Raw genomic sequence first — 19,431 nt, forward strand, 5'->3', positions numbered from 1 at the left:
ATCCCCTTCCGCTCCCCTCTCTAATTCATCACAGAGCACTAAGCCTGAGCTTCCTATGCTTCACAGCAGCTTCCCACTAGTATCTGTTCACACATGGAAGTGTGTATGTGTTAAGTTGCTTCAGTCGTGTCCAACTCTTTGCAACCCAGTGGACTACAGCCTGCCAGTCTCCTTAGGCAAGAATACTGGGGTGGGATGCCATGCCCTCTTCCGGTATCTTCCCTGGAAGCATATATATGTCAGTCCTAATCTCCCAATTTGTCCCCTTCGCCCCCTGTGCCCACATGTCCATTCTCTGCATCCGCATCTCTAGTCCTGCCCTGGAAATAGATTCATCAGCACCATTTTTCTAGATTCCACATACATGCGTTAATATGTGATATTTGTTTTTTTCTTTCTGATTAACTTCACTCTGTATGATAGACTCTAGGTCCATCCACATCTCTACAAATGAACCAGTTTTGTTCCTCTTCATGGCTGAGTAATATCCATTGTATATATGTACCATGTCGTCTTTTCCATTCATCTGCCTTTGGACATTAGGTTGTTTCCATGCCCTGGCTATTGTAAATAGTGCTGCAATAAACACTGGTGTACATGTGTCCTTTTGAATTATGTTTTCTCAGGGTATATGCCCAGGAGTCAGATTGCTGGGTCACATGGTAGTTCTAGTTTTAGTTTTTTAAGGAACCTCCACACTGCTCTTCACAGTGGCTATATCAGCTTACATTGCCACCAGAAGTGTATGAGGGTTCCCCTTCCTCCACATCCTCTCCAACGTTTATTGTTTGTATATGTTTTGATGATGGCCATTCTGACCGAAGTGAGGTGACACCTTATTACAGCTTTGATTTACATTTCTCTAATAATTAGTGGGGCTTTCCTGGTGGCTCAGATGGTAAAGAATCTGCCTGCCAGTGCAGGAGACACAGGTTCAGATCCCTGGGTCTGGAAGATCCCCTGGAGAAAGAAGTGGCAACCCACTCCAGTATTGCCTGGCAAATCCCATGTACGGAGGAGCCTGGCAGGCTACAGTCCATAGGGTCACAAAAGAGTTGGACACAATTTAGAGACTAAACAACAATTAGTGATGTTGAGCATCTTTTCATGTGTCTCTTGGCCATGAATGTCTTTGGAGAAATGTCTATTTAGGTAGAAGCTGCCCAATCCATTTCAGCTGGCAATAAACTCAGTGCCCCTGTCACCTTGTTTGGGATGGCCCCCAAAGAAAAAGCATCGGAAGGGAGATAAATCAGCCTAGATAAAAGGGGGAGGTGTGTGTGGTGGGCTGGGAGAGCATGTCCCTTCTGAGCAAGCTTGTGCTTTAGATTTTTTTTTCTTTTTTTTCTTATTTCACTAGGTCTTCATTGCTGCACACAGGCTTTCTCTAGTTGCAGCGAGCGAGGGCTGCTCTTCATCGCAGTGTACAGACTTCTCATTGTAGTGGCTTCTCTTGTCGGGAATTACAGGCTCTAGGTGCATGGGCTTCAGTAATTGCAGCACATAGGCTCAGTATTTGTGGCAGAAGGGCTTAGTTGCTCTGTAGCATGTGACATCTTCCTGGACCAGGGATTGAACCCATGTCCCCTGCATTGGCAGGCAGATTCTTATCCACTCTACTACCAGGGAAGTCTTTAGATTTGTGCTTTAGATTTGTCACTTCTTGCCCAAACATTAGTCCATGGTAAATCTGACAAGGTACATAAAATAAGGCAAGTGGTACATGGAAGTTGATCAACTCTACGAGTACTAAATATGCAGTGAGTAAATGAGGCTGACTTTCTTTTGCAAAAAAGAGCTTTTGTCACTTCTCCGTCTTTTGGCTAAGATCAAGTGTAGTATCAGTTATAGTTTAATAGCTGATATGCCCTCATCATGCAAAATGCCAGGCTGTATGAAGTACAAGCTGGAATCAGGATTGCCAGGAGAAATATCAGTAACCTCAGATATGCAGATGACACCACCCTTATCACAGAAAGCAAAGAACTAAACAGCCTCTTGATGAAAGTGAAAGAGGAGAGTGAAAAAGTTGGCTTAAAAATCGACTTTCAAAGAACTAAGATCATGGCATCCAGTCCCATCACTTCATGGCAAATAGATGGGAAAACGATGGAAACAGAGACAGACTTTATTTTGGGGGGCTCCAAAATCACTGCAGATGGTGATTGCAGCCATGAAATTAAAAGATGGTTCCTCCTTGGAAGAAAAGCTATGACCAACCTAGACAGCATATTAAAAAGCAGAGACATTACTTTGCCAACAAAGGTCCATCTAGTCAAAGCTATGGTTTTTCCAGGAGTCATGTGTGGATGTGAGAGTTGGGCTATAAAGAACACTGAGTGTCGAAGAATTGATGCTTTTGAACTGTGGTGTTGGAGAAGACTCTTGAGAGTCCCTTGGACTGCAAGGAGATCCAACTAGTCCATCCTAAAGGATATCAGTCCTGAATATTCATTAGAAGGACTGATGCTAAAGCTGAAGCTCCAATACTTCGGCCACCTGATGCGAAGAACTCACTCCTTGGAAAAGACCTCATTTTTTCACTCATATCAAAGGGTAACCACTGGCTGGAATTTGGTATATGCAATGACAGATTTTATTTTCTTGGGCTCTAAAATCACTGTGGACAGTGACCGCAGCCTTGAAATTAAAAGACGCTTGCTTCTTGGAAGGAGAGCTATGACAAACCTAGACAGCATATTAAAAAGCAGAGACATTACTTTGCTGGCAAAGGTCCGTGTAGTCAAAGCTGTGGTTTTTCCAGTAGTCATGTACGGATTTGAGAGCTGGACCGTAAGAAAGGCTGAGCACCGAAGAACTGTGGCTTTAGAATTGTGGTGCTGGAGAAGATTCTTGAGAGTCTGTCAAGGAGATCAAACCAGTCAATCCTAAAGGAAGTCAACCTTGAATATTCACTGGAAGAATTGATACTGAAGCTGAAACTTCAATACTTTGGCTACCTAATGAGAAGAGCCAGTTCATTGGAAAAGACTGATGCTGGGAAAGAGTGAAGGCAAAAGGAGAAGAGGGTAGCAAAGGATAAGATGGTTAGACAGCATCACTCACTGAATGGACGTGAATGTGAGCAAACTCTGGGAGATAGTGAAGGACAGGGAAGCATAGCGTGCTGCAGTCCATGGGGTCACAAAGAGTTGGATGTGACTTAGCGACTGAACAACAATAGATGCATTCTTTCAGCAAGTATGTATTGAGCATCTTCTACATACCAAACCCATGTATAGGAGCTAGCGATGGATAGGACAGTGCCTAGTGAGGAAGATTGGTAAACATGGATTCATGAGTGATGGTTTGCATGCTCTAGGTCTTTGTGTAAATGGTACCATACTGTTATATCCTTTTAAACTTGCTTTGTTAACTCAGCATTGATATATCCGGGTTGATATATCTGGCTTCAGTCCATTCATTTTATCTGCTGTATAGTAGCCCATTCGTTTACCCCTACTTCCTTATTGACTGGTTTGTATGTTCTGCTGTTAGCAGACACAGAGGTGGTTCTGATTTCTCCTGGTTGTAACCAGTGCTGACAGAGATGTCCTTTTTCACGTTTCCTTGTGCATGTGTGCAGAGTCCTCAGGATATGCATTCAGAACTGGAATCTCAGGATCCAAGGAGTTTGCACTTCTTCCGTTTTACTAAATGCTGCCAAGCTGCTGTGCCCATCAGTTGTCCCAGATCACATTAGCACCAGCGGAGAATGAGCCACCAGACCTTCTTTTCCAAATCTGTGTGTGTGTGTTTATGTTTTACGTGTGTCCCTTCCTTAGCATGCCGGTCAGTCAGTCACCATCTTGCCTGTCATTCCAGGTCGGGCCGCAGAGCACGCTGGTAAGGACACAGTGTCTCTGTAACCACCTGACCTACTTCGGCAGCGATTTCTTCCTTGTGCCCCGGACGGTGAATGTGGAAGATGTGGCTGAGCTGTTCCTTCGAGTGACCAGCAACCCGGTCGGGGTGTCCCTGCTGGCCAGCCTTGTCGGAATCTACATGCTCATATTCGTGTGGGCTTGGAGGAAGGACCAGGCCGATGCACAGAAGGTGATGAGACTTTGACTCTGAAAGCTTTGTCACAGTGTCTTGAGTATGTTGAACAAGAGAAAGGAAAAAAGAGATACCTTTATTGAAAAGAGGCAGGTGAGTGAAGTCGCTCAGTTGTGTGCGACTCTTTGCGACCCCATGGACTATAGCCTACCAGGCTCCTCTGTCCATGGGATTTTCCAGGCAATAGTACTGGAGTGGATTGCCATTTCCTTCTCCAGCAAATCTTCCCGACCCAGGGATCGAACCCAGGTCTCCCACATTGTAGACAGACACTTTACCGTCTGAGCCACCAGGGAAGTCCACCTTTATCGAAAAGAAGCAGGTAGTAAAAATTCCAGTGGGACTTCTCTTAACATTTCTCTCCATGTCTACTGTCTCAAGGCCCAGGGACTTATCTCTATTTCTCCATTTTTTTTTCTTTTAGCCAAGGTTGAATCCTCATATGATTTATTTAGGTAAGGAATAAGCCAAAAGAAAACACACAGAGAATTTAACTATAATCAAATGCACGTTTATCTCACTTAATACATTGGATATGAAAGTTATGGATAAGTCCAAAAAGTTATAATTTAATGTAACTGCAATATGTAAGAAACCTGTATGGAATCTTTTTTTAAACAAAAAATCCTTTGACAGCTTCCTTCTAATTTCTGTTCTATATCTTTCTCATCCTTGCTTCCCTACATGTGGAAATTCTAGAATATGCGAATATGCTGTGGGTGTGGAATTACCAATTTTAGTAAATAAAAATACAAGGCACCCAGTTAAATTTGAATTTCAAATAAATAGTGAATACATATTTAGTATAAATATGACCCCAAATTATTCTGGAATTCACATTTAGCTAGGTGTCTTATATCTTATCTGATAACCCTTTCTGGATGGGGAGAAAGTGGAGAGATTTAGAGGTCCAAGACCCGATCAGTTGATTTTATGACTGTTTCATTCTCGTGACATAAACCCTGGACTTTCAACCCATAGCCCCCACTTTTATCACTTAGGTCTACTTGTCTGTTTTACCTTCTCCCCCATCTCACCCTTGCTTTCCTCGGAGTCACCATAGCTGCCGCAGTGTATCCTCCTGCTTCTCGCTGGGCTGTAAGGAGTGAAGATCTGCTGGTTTTCTTGGTTGTGCTTTTTCCTGCAGGTGAAGGTCACCATCCTGGCTGATAATGACCCCAGCTCTCAATTCCACTACCTTATCGAGGTCTCCACGGGCCATAGAAGAAGGGCCGCGACGACAGCCAACGTGAGTGCAGTGAAGCTTCCTCCCTCACTGCTCAGTGCCCTCTGCCATGCGAGCTGCACTCCGATACCCTTGCTGACATCCTGGCACCCAGTCATCCTTCACACAGATCCTGGAGGGCGGTCATCCTGGTTCTCAACTCTCCATCTAGGCCTTCTCTGACGACCCAATGGTTGAGACTCCGTGCTTCCACTGAGGGGACATGGGTTCTATCCCTGGTCAGGGAACTAAGATCCCATATGCCATGGGGTGCAGCCAAAAAACTTTTAAAAATTGTACATTTGAAGAGCCCTTTCTGCTTGTCTAAGGCCCCAGGACCTCATCTCAGTACAGTTTTCTGTCTTCATCTTTACCCTTAGAGAGAAATCAAAAGACTCATGTTATAACTTGCCGTATCTTATCTTTTCTTTGTCCTGGTTTAGGTAGTTATCACACTTTATGGATCAGAGGGGCGGAGTGAGCCCCACCACCTCTGTGACTCCCAGAAGGCAGTCTTTGAACGCGGGGGACTGGATGTGTTCCTCCTGGGCTCTCCATCCTCTCTGGGGGAATTGCACAGCCTGCGGCTCTGGCATGACAATTCTGGCGCCAGCCCTGCTTGGTAAGTACCCGAATCAGGCTGGTGTGCTGCTTCTCTGCAGCATTCTGGGGAAAGACCTGCACGGCGTCACGGTAAAGAACTATAATGTTTTGGATCAAATAGTAACAAATACCTGTTTGATTTTAATTTATGTTTCTTTCTTTTTAATATTTTCTTGACTGCACCATGCAGTATGTGGGATCTTAGTTCCCCGATCAGGGATCAAACCCATGCCCTTTGGCATGGGACGTGCAGTGTCTTAACCACTGGACCACCAGGGAATTACCCGTTAGATTTTAATTTCAAAGCTGTCTACAAAAAAGAAAACCTAGAAAGAAATATTAAAAATTAAGATATTTTATGAGAGGGAGAATGATAGATTTTTTAAAAAACATCTTTTAAATTATTTATTTTGGCTGTGCCAGATCTTTGTTGCAGTCAGCAGGGGCTCCTTCCCAGTTGCAGGGTGCAGGCTTCTCATCGCAGCGGCTCCTCTTCTCGTGGCTCATGGCCTTTAGGGTGCGGACTTGGTAGTCATGGCGCACGGGCTTAGCTGCCCCGCAGCATGTGGGATCTTCCCAGACCAGGGATCGAACCCGTGTCCTGTGCATTGGCAGGGAGATTCTCAACCACTGGACCAGCAACGGAGTCCCAGATTTTTTTCCATTAAACATTGTCACTATTGTGAACAGAAAATAATAACAATGAAACATTGCCCCAAAGTAGCGTAAGTTAAAAGTATCTCTAAATACAGAAAGCATCTTTAAAGAGTATTTAATACGTGACTATATAGAGAATACACTTCGGGTCAAAATGAAGAGCTTAAGGAGAGGGGAAGGAGTGGAATCACAGTTGGGATGTCCCACAAGAGTTAGAGAACGGTCAGTGAGGAGTGTGTGTGCCTGCCCTGTGCTGGGTCCAGATGCTCCCACACTTCCTTCAGCAGCACTCTGAGAATTACGAGAAGTGAGTGGAGAAAGTAGATGATAAAAATGAATTAAGGATGAAGATCATTGGTTTGTTGGGATTAGGAAAAAGGAAGGCCGTGAAGTCAAAGGTCTCAGTGTGTGTGTTAGTTGCTCAGTCGTGTCCAACTCTGCAACCCCATGGACCCATGAACTGTAGCCCACCAGGCTCTTCTGTCCTTGGAATCTGGCTTGCCTTTGGATCTTTCTGACCCAGGGATCCAACCCAGGTCTTCCACATTGTGGGCAGATTCTTTACCACTGAGCCACCAGGGCAGCCCCAAAGATATCAGACCCAGGTTTGAGAACTGACCCAGAAACAAGTCAGTTGCTGAATATTTCCCACCTGAAAGGAATATGCATCCAGCCTAAAATTGTTAGCACAAGAAGTCCTTCCCAGGAATTCCTTGGCAGTCCTGTGGTCAGGACTCCACACTTTCACTGCCAAGGGTCTAGATTCAATTCCTGGTTGGGGAACTAAGATCACACAAGCTGCATGGCACGGCCAAAAAGAAGTTTTTAAAAAGTCCTTCTCTGCTAGACTAGAGGCACCAACCATAAGGCCAGGAAAGCCGGATGATTTTCCTGCTGCTTCCATCCTGTTCAGGTATCTACAGAGCAGTTTGTTCCACTGTTGTTCCACTTTCTTTTATAAAGGTAAATAGGGTATAATAAGCACTTGAAAGATGCTCAGCATCATTGGTTATCAGGAAATGCAAATTAAAACCACAGCAATAGCACTAGACACCCACTAGAATGAGTAAAACTGAAAGGTGGAGTGAGGTGGGGAGCAGTTAAGAGCTCTCACACGCCGCTGGAGGGATGTAAACCAGTACAGCCTTGGTGAAGAGCAATTTGGCACTTTTCTTGTAAGGTTGAACATACGTTTACCCTATGACCCAGAAATTCCACTCCTAGTTATTTACTCAAGATAAGTGAAAACGTATGTCCACTCCAAGTCTTACACAAATACTTTCATAGCAGCTTTATGAAAAATAGCCTCAAACTGGAAACACACAAATGTCCATCAGCTGAATGAATAAACAAATGTTAGTGTGTTCATTTGGTGGAATATGACTCCTGACAAAAAGAACAATCTACTGATACAGCAACATGGGTGAATCTCAGAAAGCATTATGTTGAGCAAAAGAAGCCAGACACACAAGAATATGTGAAATTCTGAAAAAAGCAAATTAACCTGTAGAGAGAGGAAGTATATCAGTGGTCACCTGGACCCCAGGGTGAGCCTGAGGAGGGCTGACTGGAAAGGGGGCACAGGAGAACTTTTCAGGGTGGCGATGGTGGTGCGTATTATACAGGTGTATACAGTTGTCCACAATGCAGTGAACAGTACTTTTTATTTTTATTTTTTTGGCTGTACTCCATGGTTTGCAGGATCATAGTTCCTCAACCAGGGATCAAACTTGTGCCCTTGGCAGTGAAAGCCCAGAGGCCTAACCACTGAACTGCCAGGAAATTCCCTGAACTATATTCCTTAAATGGGTGCCTTTGATCCTATGTAAATTATACCACAACAGAGTTGATTTTTTTTTCAAGTGTGTTTATAAGGGAAAGTCTAGAGCTATATACACTAAATTATTACCAATAGTTATCCCTGGGTAGTAGGATTATGAATTTTTAAGTTTTTCTTTAGGGTAGTTGTAGTTACTTCCAAAAGTTTTAACAAGATTTTATAATTATTAGAAATACATTTTTTAATTTAAATAGATATTTCTCTTTGAGGAAACACATAAAGGAATTCACAACACATAAAGGAATTCACACCTATATGATATTTTCCATTTTTCTTACTTTTATCATCGGTTTATATCAATTCTAATTTTATATGGAGTCTTATAATATTTTTTGACTTTTAATGATTTTATGCTCCTCAGGGGATAGAGATGTTGACTTAGTCATAGTTGTATTCTCAATAGCACATACAGTGCCTAAATTATAGTAGGACTCAATAAATATTTGTTATAATTGATAATTACAGTCAATAGTGTAACCATAAATATTTGTTACAATTCTCAAGAGTTAACTGTTCACTTCTAGACTTTGTTATTAAGGCTCTTTCAAAGAATTTGCAAAAGTAATAGATGTTTGAATACAAAAAACTTGGAAAACACAGAGAAGCAAAAGAACTATCCACCCCCAATAAAAGGCAGACTGCCAGCAGTTAGGAAATGACTATGCTTTCTGTATCTTTCTACTGATCATACTGAATGTATCAACTAGATTGTTCTGACACACATTAGATTCTCTGTTTCTCTTCTGTATGAAAGAAGGAGAGCAGAGAAAAAAAACGGGTGACTACTTTCTCACCAATCAGAAAACGAATATTTTCTCCTTTTTTATACTTTGCTATTAAATGAAAGCTTTAACAAGTAGCTAAGTTTAAATCAAATGCAACTTAGTCACCTGTGATTTTATTAACTGCTTCAAAAGAGAGTCCCAGAAATAATTTTAGCTTTAAAGCGATCTGTGCGCCTCACACAGAAAATAACTTCCAACTGAAATAAGAATTTTGACCAGAGAGATTTGAATGGTTTCGTATAGACTTCTGGAGAAGTAGCATCCTTACAGTAAAGGAGATTAGCCGACTAGGTGCAAGGTCAAGTCAAACAGGCAGAGCAGAGGTTCTGCAGGACAGATTGGTTGATGGTTGAAATCAGGGGAGAAGATAGAGACACATGGTAAAAAAAACTGGGGTTGAAAAGAGGATGAAGTTTCAGGACCTGTTGCTCTGAAGCCAAGATGAAGCTGCAGACCCAAACAAGTCATTAATATAAACATTAAAGCCCACTCCCCATGTACACCCCCTTAGACCCTAGTGGTGAAAGATGGAGGCAGATGGGATGTTTACAAAGGTGGGGGGGTGCTGTCACTTGTAGAAAGAAGAAATCTTAAGGAATAGAAACACACACTGACTATTCCAGGCTATGGAAGTCTGCATTCTGATATTTGGTACGTTAACTCCTTTAGAGGTTGGGAAGGAAAAAGTGGGATCAGATCTCGTTTCTTTCTTTGGCTCTTGCCCCTACAATGAAGCAGAATCTGTTTACTTGGACACCCTCTGTCAATAAAAGATTTTATTTTTTTATTTTTATTGCAGTATGATTGACGTACAACTTTACATTTGCTTCAGGTCTGCAACCTAATGATTTGATGTTTGTATGTATTGTGAAATAATCCCCATAAGTCTAGTTAACAAGCATCACCATACGTAGAGAATTTTTTTCTCGTTGTGAGAGTTAAGATCTGCTCTTGTAGCTGTTTTCATATATGCGACACCATATTATTAACCACAGTCCCATGCTGTATGTTACATCCCCTTGGCTTATTTTATAGCTGGCCGTCTGTACCTTTTGACTCTCCTGACCTTTGCCTTTACATTCCACATATAAGTGAGATCATATCTGTCTTTGTCTCTCTCTGACTTATTTCACTTAGGCTAATGCCCTCTATTCATGTCACAAATGGCAAAATTTCATTCTTTTTTTAGTACCTGAATGATATTCCATTGTATACGGTATATATACCACATTTTCTCTATCCATTCAGCCATCAATGGACATTGAGATTGTTTCCATAAGGCCATTGCTTATTACAGCAATTGACTGATGCCCACCCTCTACCATGAATGTCTTTATTTTACTCTAGGTATGTAAGCCAGGTGACCGTCACTGACATCGCAGGTAAAAGGAAATGGCATTTCCTGTGCAACTGTTGGCTGGCCATGGACCTTGGAGACTGTGAGCGCGACCGGGTCTTCATGCCAGTCTCAAAGAAGGAGCTCTTTTCCTTTAGGTACTGTTGAGAAACGATGATGTGCTACCTGTCTCTGGGGCTCTGTTCATTTTCTTCATTATTTTTTCTTTCTGTTCCTTGGACGAGACAATTTCAACTGACCTGTCTTCAAGTTTGACCTATCTTCTTTTGAGCCTTTAGTGAATTTTCCATTTCACTTACTGAATTTTTCAGCTGCACTCTTTCTATTTGGTTTTTTAAAAAATAACTTCTGAGAACTTCCCTGGTGGTCCAGTGGTTAAGACTCCACACTTCCAGCATAGGGGGCAATGGTTTGATTTCTGGTCAGAGAGCTGAGACCCCTATATGCCTTATGGTCAAAAAACCAAAACATGAAACAGAAGCAAAATTGTAAAAAATTCAATGAAGACTTTAAAAATGGTTCACATTTTTAAAAAACTTTTAAAAAATTAGTTAAAAAAATAAAAATATTCTCTGGGGACTTCCCTGGTGGTTCATTGGAAGACTCCACACTTCCAATGCAGGGGGCACGGGTTTGATCCCTAAACAGGAATTAAGACCCTGCGTGCCACACAGTGCAACCAGTAATAATAATAATTTCTGTATCTTCATTAATACTCTATTTAGCAAGACATCATGCTCATTTACTTTCCTTTAGTTGCTTCAACATGATTTCCCTTATTTCTTTGAACATATTTAAAATAGCCGATTTGAAATCTTTAGTAAATCCAGTGTCTTGGCTTCCTCAGTAACAGTCTGTTGAGTGTGGTGTGTGTGTGTGTGAGGGAGAGAGAGACTTTGTTTCTTTTCATGTCTTGTGATCTTCTGTTGAAAACCAGACATTTTAAATAATGAAATGTGGCCACTCAGAAGATCAAATCTCCTTCCTCTCCCCCAGTACTTGTTCTTAGTGTTTGTTGTTGTCCTGTGTCTGTTTCGAACTAATTCTGTAAAATCTGTATTTCTATCATATGTGAAAACTGAAGTTCTTGCTCAGTCAGTTCAGTGGTCAGCTAATAGCTAGACAGAGACATCTTTAAAGGCCTGAGCCAGTAAGCCTCCCGCCTTTGCTGAGGGCTTTGCACACGTGTTGTGCCATGCCTTCATGCAGCCAGGTGGCTGACCCCTCTGCCTGAGCCTGCACTTCCTGCGCTGAGAGCTTCAGGGTTCTTCCAGGAGGAGCAGTGTAGGGCCTGTTCAGCTATTTCCTGAGCATGCCCACATCCCCGGGTGTGCACATGGCCTCCTATCATTAGACTCCCAGGACTGTGTCGAAGCTTTTCAAAACTCCTATGGACCTCTGACTTTCTCAGGCTTTGTGATGAGCCCGTTGTTTGCCTACCATATCAGGCAGCTGTGAAGTTAAACAGTCGCCTCTGAACATTTTTGACAGTGCCCTCAAAGAAGCAGCATTTTTCACTGGATGAGTGTCCAGTCATATCAAATAAGGGCAGTCTTGCACGTGGAGTTTTCCCGGGAACTACCAGACAAGTCAGATAATGACGGCTCTCTGGGAAGGATGCTTTTAATCCCCTTCTGCCCCCTCTAGTGACTGCCAGGCTGCTGGATTTCACTGTGATTGAAGGCTCTTGGTTTTCAAGGTTACCATGGAGCTAGGGAAAGGGAGATGGGAAAATAGGGCCAATTAAAATGCCGCAAAATTCACTATTCTTACTGATATTTAACCGTTGGTTGCTACAAACCTTTGGTTATTTACCTGAGTTCTGAAAATTTTGATTCTGACTCTTTAAAAGAAGTTTTATCATTGCTTTTGTGGAATAATTTTCAAAGGTGTTCATTCCATTGTTTCCACTGACTCAAATGGATTTAGACAGTTAACTACTTAGAGCAGTAGTAGCAGCCAGAGCAGTAATTTGTGGCAGCTCCCTGATTTGACAGGGTGATGTGATGAGAGCCAGCTGTGAGCTGCACAAGCAGTAGAGGTATGTTACAAAAGAGGAACCCCAAAACCAGGAGATGCTGATCTATGAGCTGCCAGAAAACCTGCCCATCCTTCCCTATAGAGTAAGACCTTATCTTTATCAGCCTGCAATGTAGGCAAATCTCTCAAGGGGTGAGAAGAAGGCATGTCTATCTTTATTACCCTAGAAAGTCTCTGGGAAGCAAGAAGTCTCTGTCTTTATAATCTGGAAATGTAAATTGTCTCCAAAGAGAGTTCCTGATTCTGTCTTTTTAGGGCTGTCTGCTTACACAAAGATATTTGAAAACATAGTCCAGGAGCAAAGTTTGTATAAATGCCTAAATGTGAAGCGTTCGTGGAGGACTGCCTTTCAGCACCGCCTCTGTTGTTATGTCAGTCTACCTGTTATTCTTCTAAAGTATGTTGTCTTTTCTCTTTTTAGTATTTCTCTTTATCCTTGATGTTCCAATTTTACCATATTTCTTTTCACTGTGGATTTACCTTTTTTTAAAAATCCTGTTTAGCACTCAGAGTGTACTTAAAAATTTTTTTATTGTGGTAAAATACACATACAATGTGCTTTTCTGGGGGGCCGTGCTGCATGGCATGCAGGATCTTAGTTCCCTGACCACTGGAAGCCTGGAGTCTTAACCACTGGACCTCCGGGCAGGGCGGGGCTGGGGGGTGGGGTCCCAAAATACACTTTTGATATACAGAGTCATGTGTTCAATCAACAGAAATTCTCAAATGTCACTTCTGAAAATACTGCTCCTCTGACATTCCCTCGCTATATGCAAAGTCTCTCTAACGAGCCTCCGTGTTTTTATGCCACTCTTGCGCGCATATCTTTTTTGTCTGTCTGTGGCGGTTCACTGATTTTTCTCTTAAACCAGTGTCTCTTTCTCTTAATTATTTTGTTTTGAGGACCATATTTTTCCATTTTAAGATTTCAAATGTATTTTATTTCTGGGTTTTTCATCATTTTTTATTCTTTTAAAGTGAACATTATTCCTTGTATCATTTTTATATCATTATTTACTGTCAAGTTCTTTATTTCGTAGATGTATAAAATGTAGCAGGGATTCGTTTAAATTTACTTGCTCCATATGACGCACATAAGAAACAGCAGAGGCTCAGGTCTTATCCCCTGTCCTGTTGAAGATTCTTTCTTCTAAAGCACATGGCCTCCCCTCAAGGCCATTGGATCTTGCTGCAGATTGCTGAGACATGGGATACAGTAGTAGCAAACAAAACAATCACACTACAGCGCAAGTAGCAACTGACGTTTTCTTCTTTTTTTTATGTATATATATATATATATACTTTTTGAACTTTGAACTTTGTTCTGTATTGAGGTATAACTGATTAACAAGGTGTGGTGGTTCCAGGTGGACAGCCAGTGTGCTCAGCCACGCATATACCTGTATCCATTCTCCCCAAACCCCACCTCCCATCCAGGCTGCCTCATAACATTGAGCAGAGTTCCATCTGCTGTTCAGTAGGTCCTTGTTGGTTATCCATTTTAAATATAGCAGTGTGTACATGACCTTCCCAAACTTCCTCACTATCCCTCCCCCCGCAACCGTTTTCTAAGTTGGTGAGTCTCTTTCTGTTTTGTAGCTTTACTTGTATCTTTGAGCAACCTGAAACACAAAGTCTTTGTCAGACTGTCCCACAAAATTAGTTTCTTCTGGACTGAAATATTGTGTTGGCTGCCTTTCTCAGCATTAGATTTATAAATCTGTTTAGGAATTTGGGGTTGTAGGTTGGTTTCATTTTTAAATCTCAATATCTCTCTCCTTCTCCACATATCCCTCACGAGTACTTTTCTTGATTTTTTTCATTCAGCCCTTCACATCACTAGTCTAGAACTAGGGTTTATTTTATTACCGCATTTCGGAGCTCCTGGTCCTCAGAGAAACTAATGAAACGACCTGTCGCACACCTTGTCATGAGCCAGGGGGTCTCTTGGCTGTGTTCCTGGTCGAGGGGCTGCCCCCTGTCCCCTGCCTCCCTACTTAAAAACATGTAGCCCTGCGGGGGAGCCTGGAGGGCTGCCGTCTCCAGGGTCGCACAGAGTCGGACATGACTGAAGCAACTTGGCAGCAGCGGCGGCAGCCCTGCGGTAGTTTTTTTGTTCTGCAGAGTTCTTCCATGAGCTCCAGCCTCAGCCCTGGCTTCAGGCAGTGCAGTTGGCTTTACCTGCCCTTCCTTTCCCTCCCTCCATGAATCACTTTCAGCTGCTCTCTGGGAATCAAACTTTGACCTGTGTATGCCTTGGCACCCCACTCCAGTACTCTTGCCTGGAGAGTCCCATGGATGGAGGAGCCTGGTGGGCTGCGGTCCATGGGGTCTCGAAGAGTCGGACACGACTGAGCAACTTCACTTTCACTTTTCACTCTCATGCATTGGAGAAGGAAATGGCAACCCACTCCAGTGTTCTTGCCTGGAGAATCCCAGGGATGGGGAAGCCTGGTGGGCTACCATCTATGGGATTGTACAGAGTCGGACATGACTGAAGTGACTTAGCAGCATGCCTTCTTCCAAACCCGGAGCTCAGAATCCTGTGGCTTCTTCCCCACTTACCATCTTGTTTCTCATCCCATCCCTCTTCTTCAGAGACATTTATTTTGTTTTTAAGCCCAGCTAGTATTTTGAATTCTTTCTTTTTATATTGTATTTATAGTTTCTTTGGAGAGTAGAGAAGGTTCTCCAAGTATGAGTTTACCTTATATAAGTTTACCGTACCTTATAACTATCTTGAGTGGAAAAAGTAAAAATGGTAGTCATTCAGTCATGTCAGATTCTTTGTGACCCCAGCCCGCCAAGGCCCCTCTGTCCATGGAATTCTCCAGGCAAGAATACTGGAGTGGGATGCCATTTCCTACTCCAGGGGATCTTCCCATCCCATGGATCAAACCCAGGTCTCCTTCATTGCAGGCAGATTCTTTACCATCTGAGCCACCAGGGAAGCCCCTATCTTGAATGGAAGCTTAATGCAAACTTTCCAAGAATAAAAAAGACTTATCAAAACCTCTGGTAAAGCCAAAACAAGGTTTTAGTTTTAAAATCTCATAAAGTTACCCTTATCCTCAACAACCTCTTACCCTATGGTAACAACAACAGCAACAAAAATCATACCCTGTCAGCTGAAAGCTTCTTCACAAGGGTGTTGAGCAGTGGCCGAGCTGTTGATGTGTCGCTTGCCGCCAGGTGAACCACATCTCAAACGAGGGCATGCTCAGAATGAAATCTCATGCATTTCCTGTTCTGATTTATCTTGTTAGACACCTGTTCTCCTCCATGATCATAGAGAAGTTCACCCAGGATTGCTTGTGGCTCTCAGTCGCAACTCGACACCCCTGGAACCAGTTTACGAGGGTCCAGCGGCTCACCTGCTACATGACCCTCCTTCTCTGCAACATGGTCATCAACGTCATGTTCTGGAAGGTGAACAGTACCACCACCAAGAGAGATGAGCAAGCTCAGGGTGAGCCCTGACGTGTGCTCTTTGTGGCATGTAGTCCTTCTGCTATACTCCCTTCCTTCCAAGTTAGAAACGGAGTCACCAGGGGCCTTCATTTTTCCTCTGCTGCCCTCCCATTAGAGTACTCATCTAATTCTACCCTTAAATGAGAATACTCATTTACTCTAACATTAGAATACACATTTTCTCATTGATCTCACTCATTAACAAATGAAATGGCCTTAGAGACACTTCAGGATCTTGACTGTCGAAATAACTTGCTATCCTTAGATAATCATAGTCAACTGGTAAATAAATACTTAAACTGCAGGACATAGAGCATGGACTTTGGACCTGGCATGGGGAGGAGAGGGCGGGATGAGCTGAGAGAGTAGCTGACATGTGCAGTACCACATGTGAACTGGGTAGCTAGTGGGAAGCTGCTGTAGAGCACACGGAGCTCAGCTCGGGGCTCCGTGCTGACCTGGGGAGGCAGGATGGGAGTAGGGGTGGGAGGGGGGCAATGAGGGAGGGGATATATTAATGTATTCTCACAGCTGATTGACAATGCTGCACAGCAGAAACTAGCACAACATTGTAAAGCAGTTATACTCCAATTAAAATAAATTTTAAAACAACACTTAAACCTGGGAGAGGAGTATCTCGGAGACAATTTTAATGGTCGAGGATGAGGGTTGATGTCATGCTTTTCTTTTTCAGCGGGCCCGTTTGCTGTGACCTGGTCTGAACTGCTCGTCAGCATCCAAACTGCAGTCATCTTTTTCCCCATCAGTCTTGTGATCGGGCAGCTTTTCCCGTTGATCCAACCACAGGAGCCTCTGCCTGTCTTTCCTCCCATCCAGGCCTCCTGCTCCTCGGATGCTTCTTCAGAGCCTCTCTCTCTCACGGAGGTGGTTGAGGTGAGCATGGTGTCAGAGTTTACAGGTAAAGGTCATGCTGCCCTCCCTGACGTGGTGGAGAAGGCCAGTGAACAAGAGGCTCTCCAGTAAGGCTCCGGAGCCCTATTAACTGTAGAGCTGTGCTCTAATCCCTGTGCCCTGAGCCATCGTCATCCTGCCTCTAGTTCTTTCTCTTGATTCTGGAGTGTTCTCAGCACTGACGTGAGTGCAGAATGCCCTGCTCTGGAGGTGTCTTAGTTTTTTGATGTTTGCTCAAACTCTTCTTCTTTCATCCTAGATTCTTTCCTAAATAAAACTAGTTCTGAAGCTAGTGTGAGGTGACTTCTTTGTGAAAAAGGAGAGAGAAAGTGAAAAATTGAGGTCATTTACACTAAGCATAGGGCTTCCCGGGTGGCACTAGTGATAAAGAACCCACCTGCCAATGCAGGAGACGTTAAGAGACACACATTCCACCCCCGGGTCGGGAAGATCCCCTGGAAAAGGAAATGGCAACCCACTCTGTATTCTTGGCTGGAGAATCTCATGGACAGAGGAGCCTGGAGGGCTACATAGTCCATGGGGTTGCAAAGAGTCAGACACAACTGAGGCGACTTATCGTGCACACACACTGAGCGTATGCCCCTGTGAGGAGATAAACCGCCTCATGACTGTCTGTAATTGCTCTCAGTCCTGAGTTTAATGTAAAACTGACTTTTCTCCTCTTGGTTCCACTTTCAGGAATTAAAGGAAACTGTGGGATTCCTGCTCAGGAGAAATACGTACCTACTCTCAGAGTGCGAACCATCTTCATGGCGTTCTGATAGCATAAACGAGCTGCTGAAGCTTTTGTCCAGCCTCATCTGTTCTTACTTAGAGCATCCGGGCTGTCCCCAGCAGGCAGGACACTACTGCGCAAATGGTAAAGTTCAGTAAGTTTCAGGATCTGATCTTTTATCTGCCCCCACCCCACATACCTGACACACTCTCAGCATAATCAACAGGCATGATGCCAGCTTCTGCTGTTTTTTCATTTCCTTAAACTCCCAGCAGAGGGCAGACAGCGCTGCTACCTCTCAGAGCTTCTGAGACAGCATATCTGGTCTTAAAAAGTAAAGGTTAAAAGAAAAACCCACCAAAAATGTCCTCTGTCTCAGACCCCCCCATACTTAATCTGCTTCATCAGAGGCTGTGAAAGCGTGTCATTTTCTTTCTTCTATGGAATGATGAGATTGTGTGATTTATGAATTCTTGAATTTAGTTTGGGCCTTCTAGGCACTCTACTTCCCTGGTGGCTCAGACGGTAAAGCATCTGCCTACAATGTGGGAGACCTGGGTTCCATCCCTGTGTCGGGAAGATCCCCTGGAGAAGGAAATGGCAACCCACTCCAGTACTCTTGCCTGGAAAATCCCATGGACGGAGGAGCCTGGTAGGCTATAATCCATAGCGTCGCAAAGAGTCCAACACGACTGAGCGACTTCACACTCACATTCTGCTAAGTCACTTCAGTCGTGTCCAACTCTGTGCGACCCCATAGATGGCAGCCTAGCAGGCTCCCCCGTCCCTGGGATTCTCCAGTCAAGAACACTGGAGTGGGTTGCCATTGCCTTCTCCAATACATGAAAGTGAAAAGTGAAAGTGAAGTTGCTCAGTCATGTCCAACTCAATGACCCCATGGACTGCAGCCCACCAGGCTCCTCCATCCATGGGGTTTTCTAGGCAAGAGTGCTGGAGTGGGGTTCACATGTACTGCAGTTCTGGTGAAAAAAACTCAATTAGCTTTAAAAATTACTTTGATCCTCTATCAAAGTAATATAGGATTTTACAAATTGTTGCAAATATACCAGCATGCTCAGAGAATACAGTTCTATATTCTTCAGTCTTCATTGACTAGGAAATTAACCTCATCATCAGTTAACAGGGGCTTCCCTGATAGCTCAGTTGGTAAAGAATCCACCTGCAATGCAGGAGACCCTGTTTCAACTCCTAGGTTGGGAAGATCCACTGGAGAAGGGATAGGCTACCCACTCCAGTATTCTTGGGCTTCCCTTGTGGCTCAGCTGGTAAAAAATCTGCTGGCAATGTGGGAGACTTGGGCTCAATCCTTGGGTTGGGAAGATCCCCTGGAGAAGGAAAAGGGTACCCACTCAGGCATTCTGACCCGGAGAATTCCATGGTCTGTATAGTTCATGGAGTCGCAAAGAGTCATACACAACTGAGGGACTTTCACTTTCATCAGTTAACAGATTGCTCATTTCTACCAAGAATTTCTGTTTCTTGAAATCTTCCACTTGTTCACATGTCAACCTGGGCTGTATTTTCAGTGGTTCCTGAAAACCACTGCCATTTCTGCAGTTACCTGCTCAGAGTTCTGCAGAGGCTCCAATCTCACTTACAGACACCAGGTCCCACCCAGGCCGATCACCCCAGTGACTTCCTTGATGCAGTCCACCAACTGCAAAGACTCCAGGAACTCTTGGAAACCCATGTTCTTCCCATAGAGCAAGGGCTATCCAGGTAACA

At 43.6% G+C, this 19,431-nt stretch overlaps 1 protein-coding gene across 1 annotated transcript in view; it reads left to right on the forward strand.

Annotated features, from left to right (window-relative positions):
• PKD1L3 (polycystin 1 like 3, transient receptor potential channel interacting) overlaps window positions 1–19,431 on the forward strand; it is a 78,186-nt gene that overhangs the window by 25,240 nt on the left and 33,515 nt on the right. Inside the window, exons 13-20 of the mRNA XM_045163453.1 lie at window positions 3,826–4,056; window positions 5,207–5,308; window positions 5,728–5,906; window positions 10,517–10,663; window positions 15,833–16,035; window positions 16,732–16,931; window positions 17,649–17,829; window positions 19,233–19,425. Of these exons, the coding sequence (XP_045019388.1) occupies window positions 3,826–4,056; window positions 5,207–5,308; window positions 5,728–5,906; window positions 10,517–10,663; window positions 15,833–16,035; window positions 16,732–16,931; window positions 17,649–17,829; window positions 19,233–19,425 (1,436 nt within the window). The remainder of the gene's footprint in view (window positions 1–3,825; window positions 4,057–5,206; window positions 5,309–5,727; window positions 5,907–10,516; window positions 10,664–15,832; window positions 16,036–16,731; window positions 16,932–17,648; window positions 17,830–19,232; window positions 19,426–19,431) is intronic.

This window comes from Bubalus bubalis, chromosome 18, assembly GCF_019923935.1.
Source record: "Bubalus bubalis isolate 160015118507 breed Murrah chromosome 18, NDDB_SH_1, whole genome shotgun sequence".
NCBI classification, from domain to species: domain Eukaryota; kingdom Metazoa; phylum Chordata; class Mammalia; order Artiodactyla; family Bovidae; genus Bubalus; species Bubalus bubalis.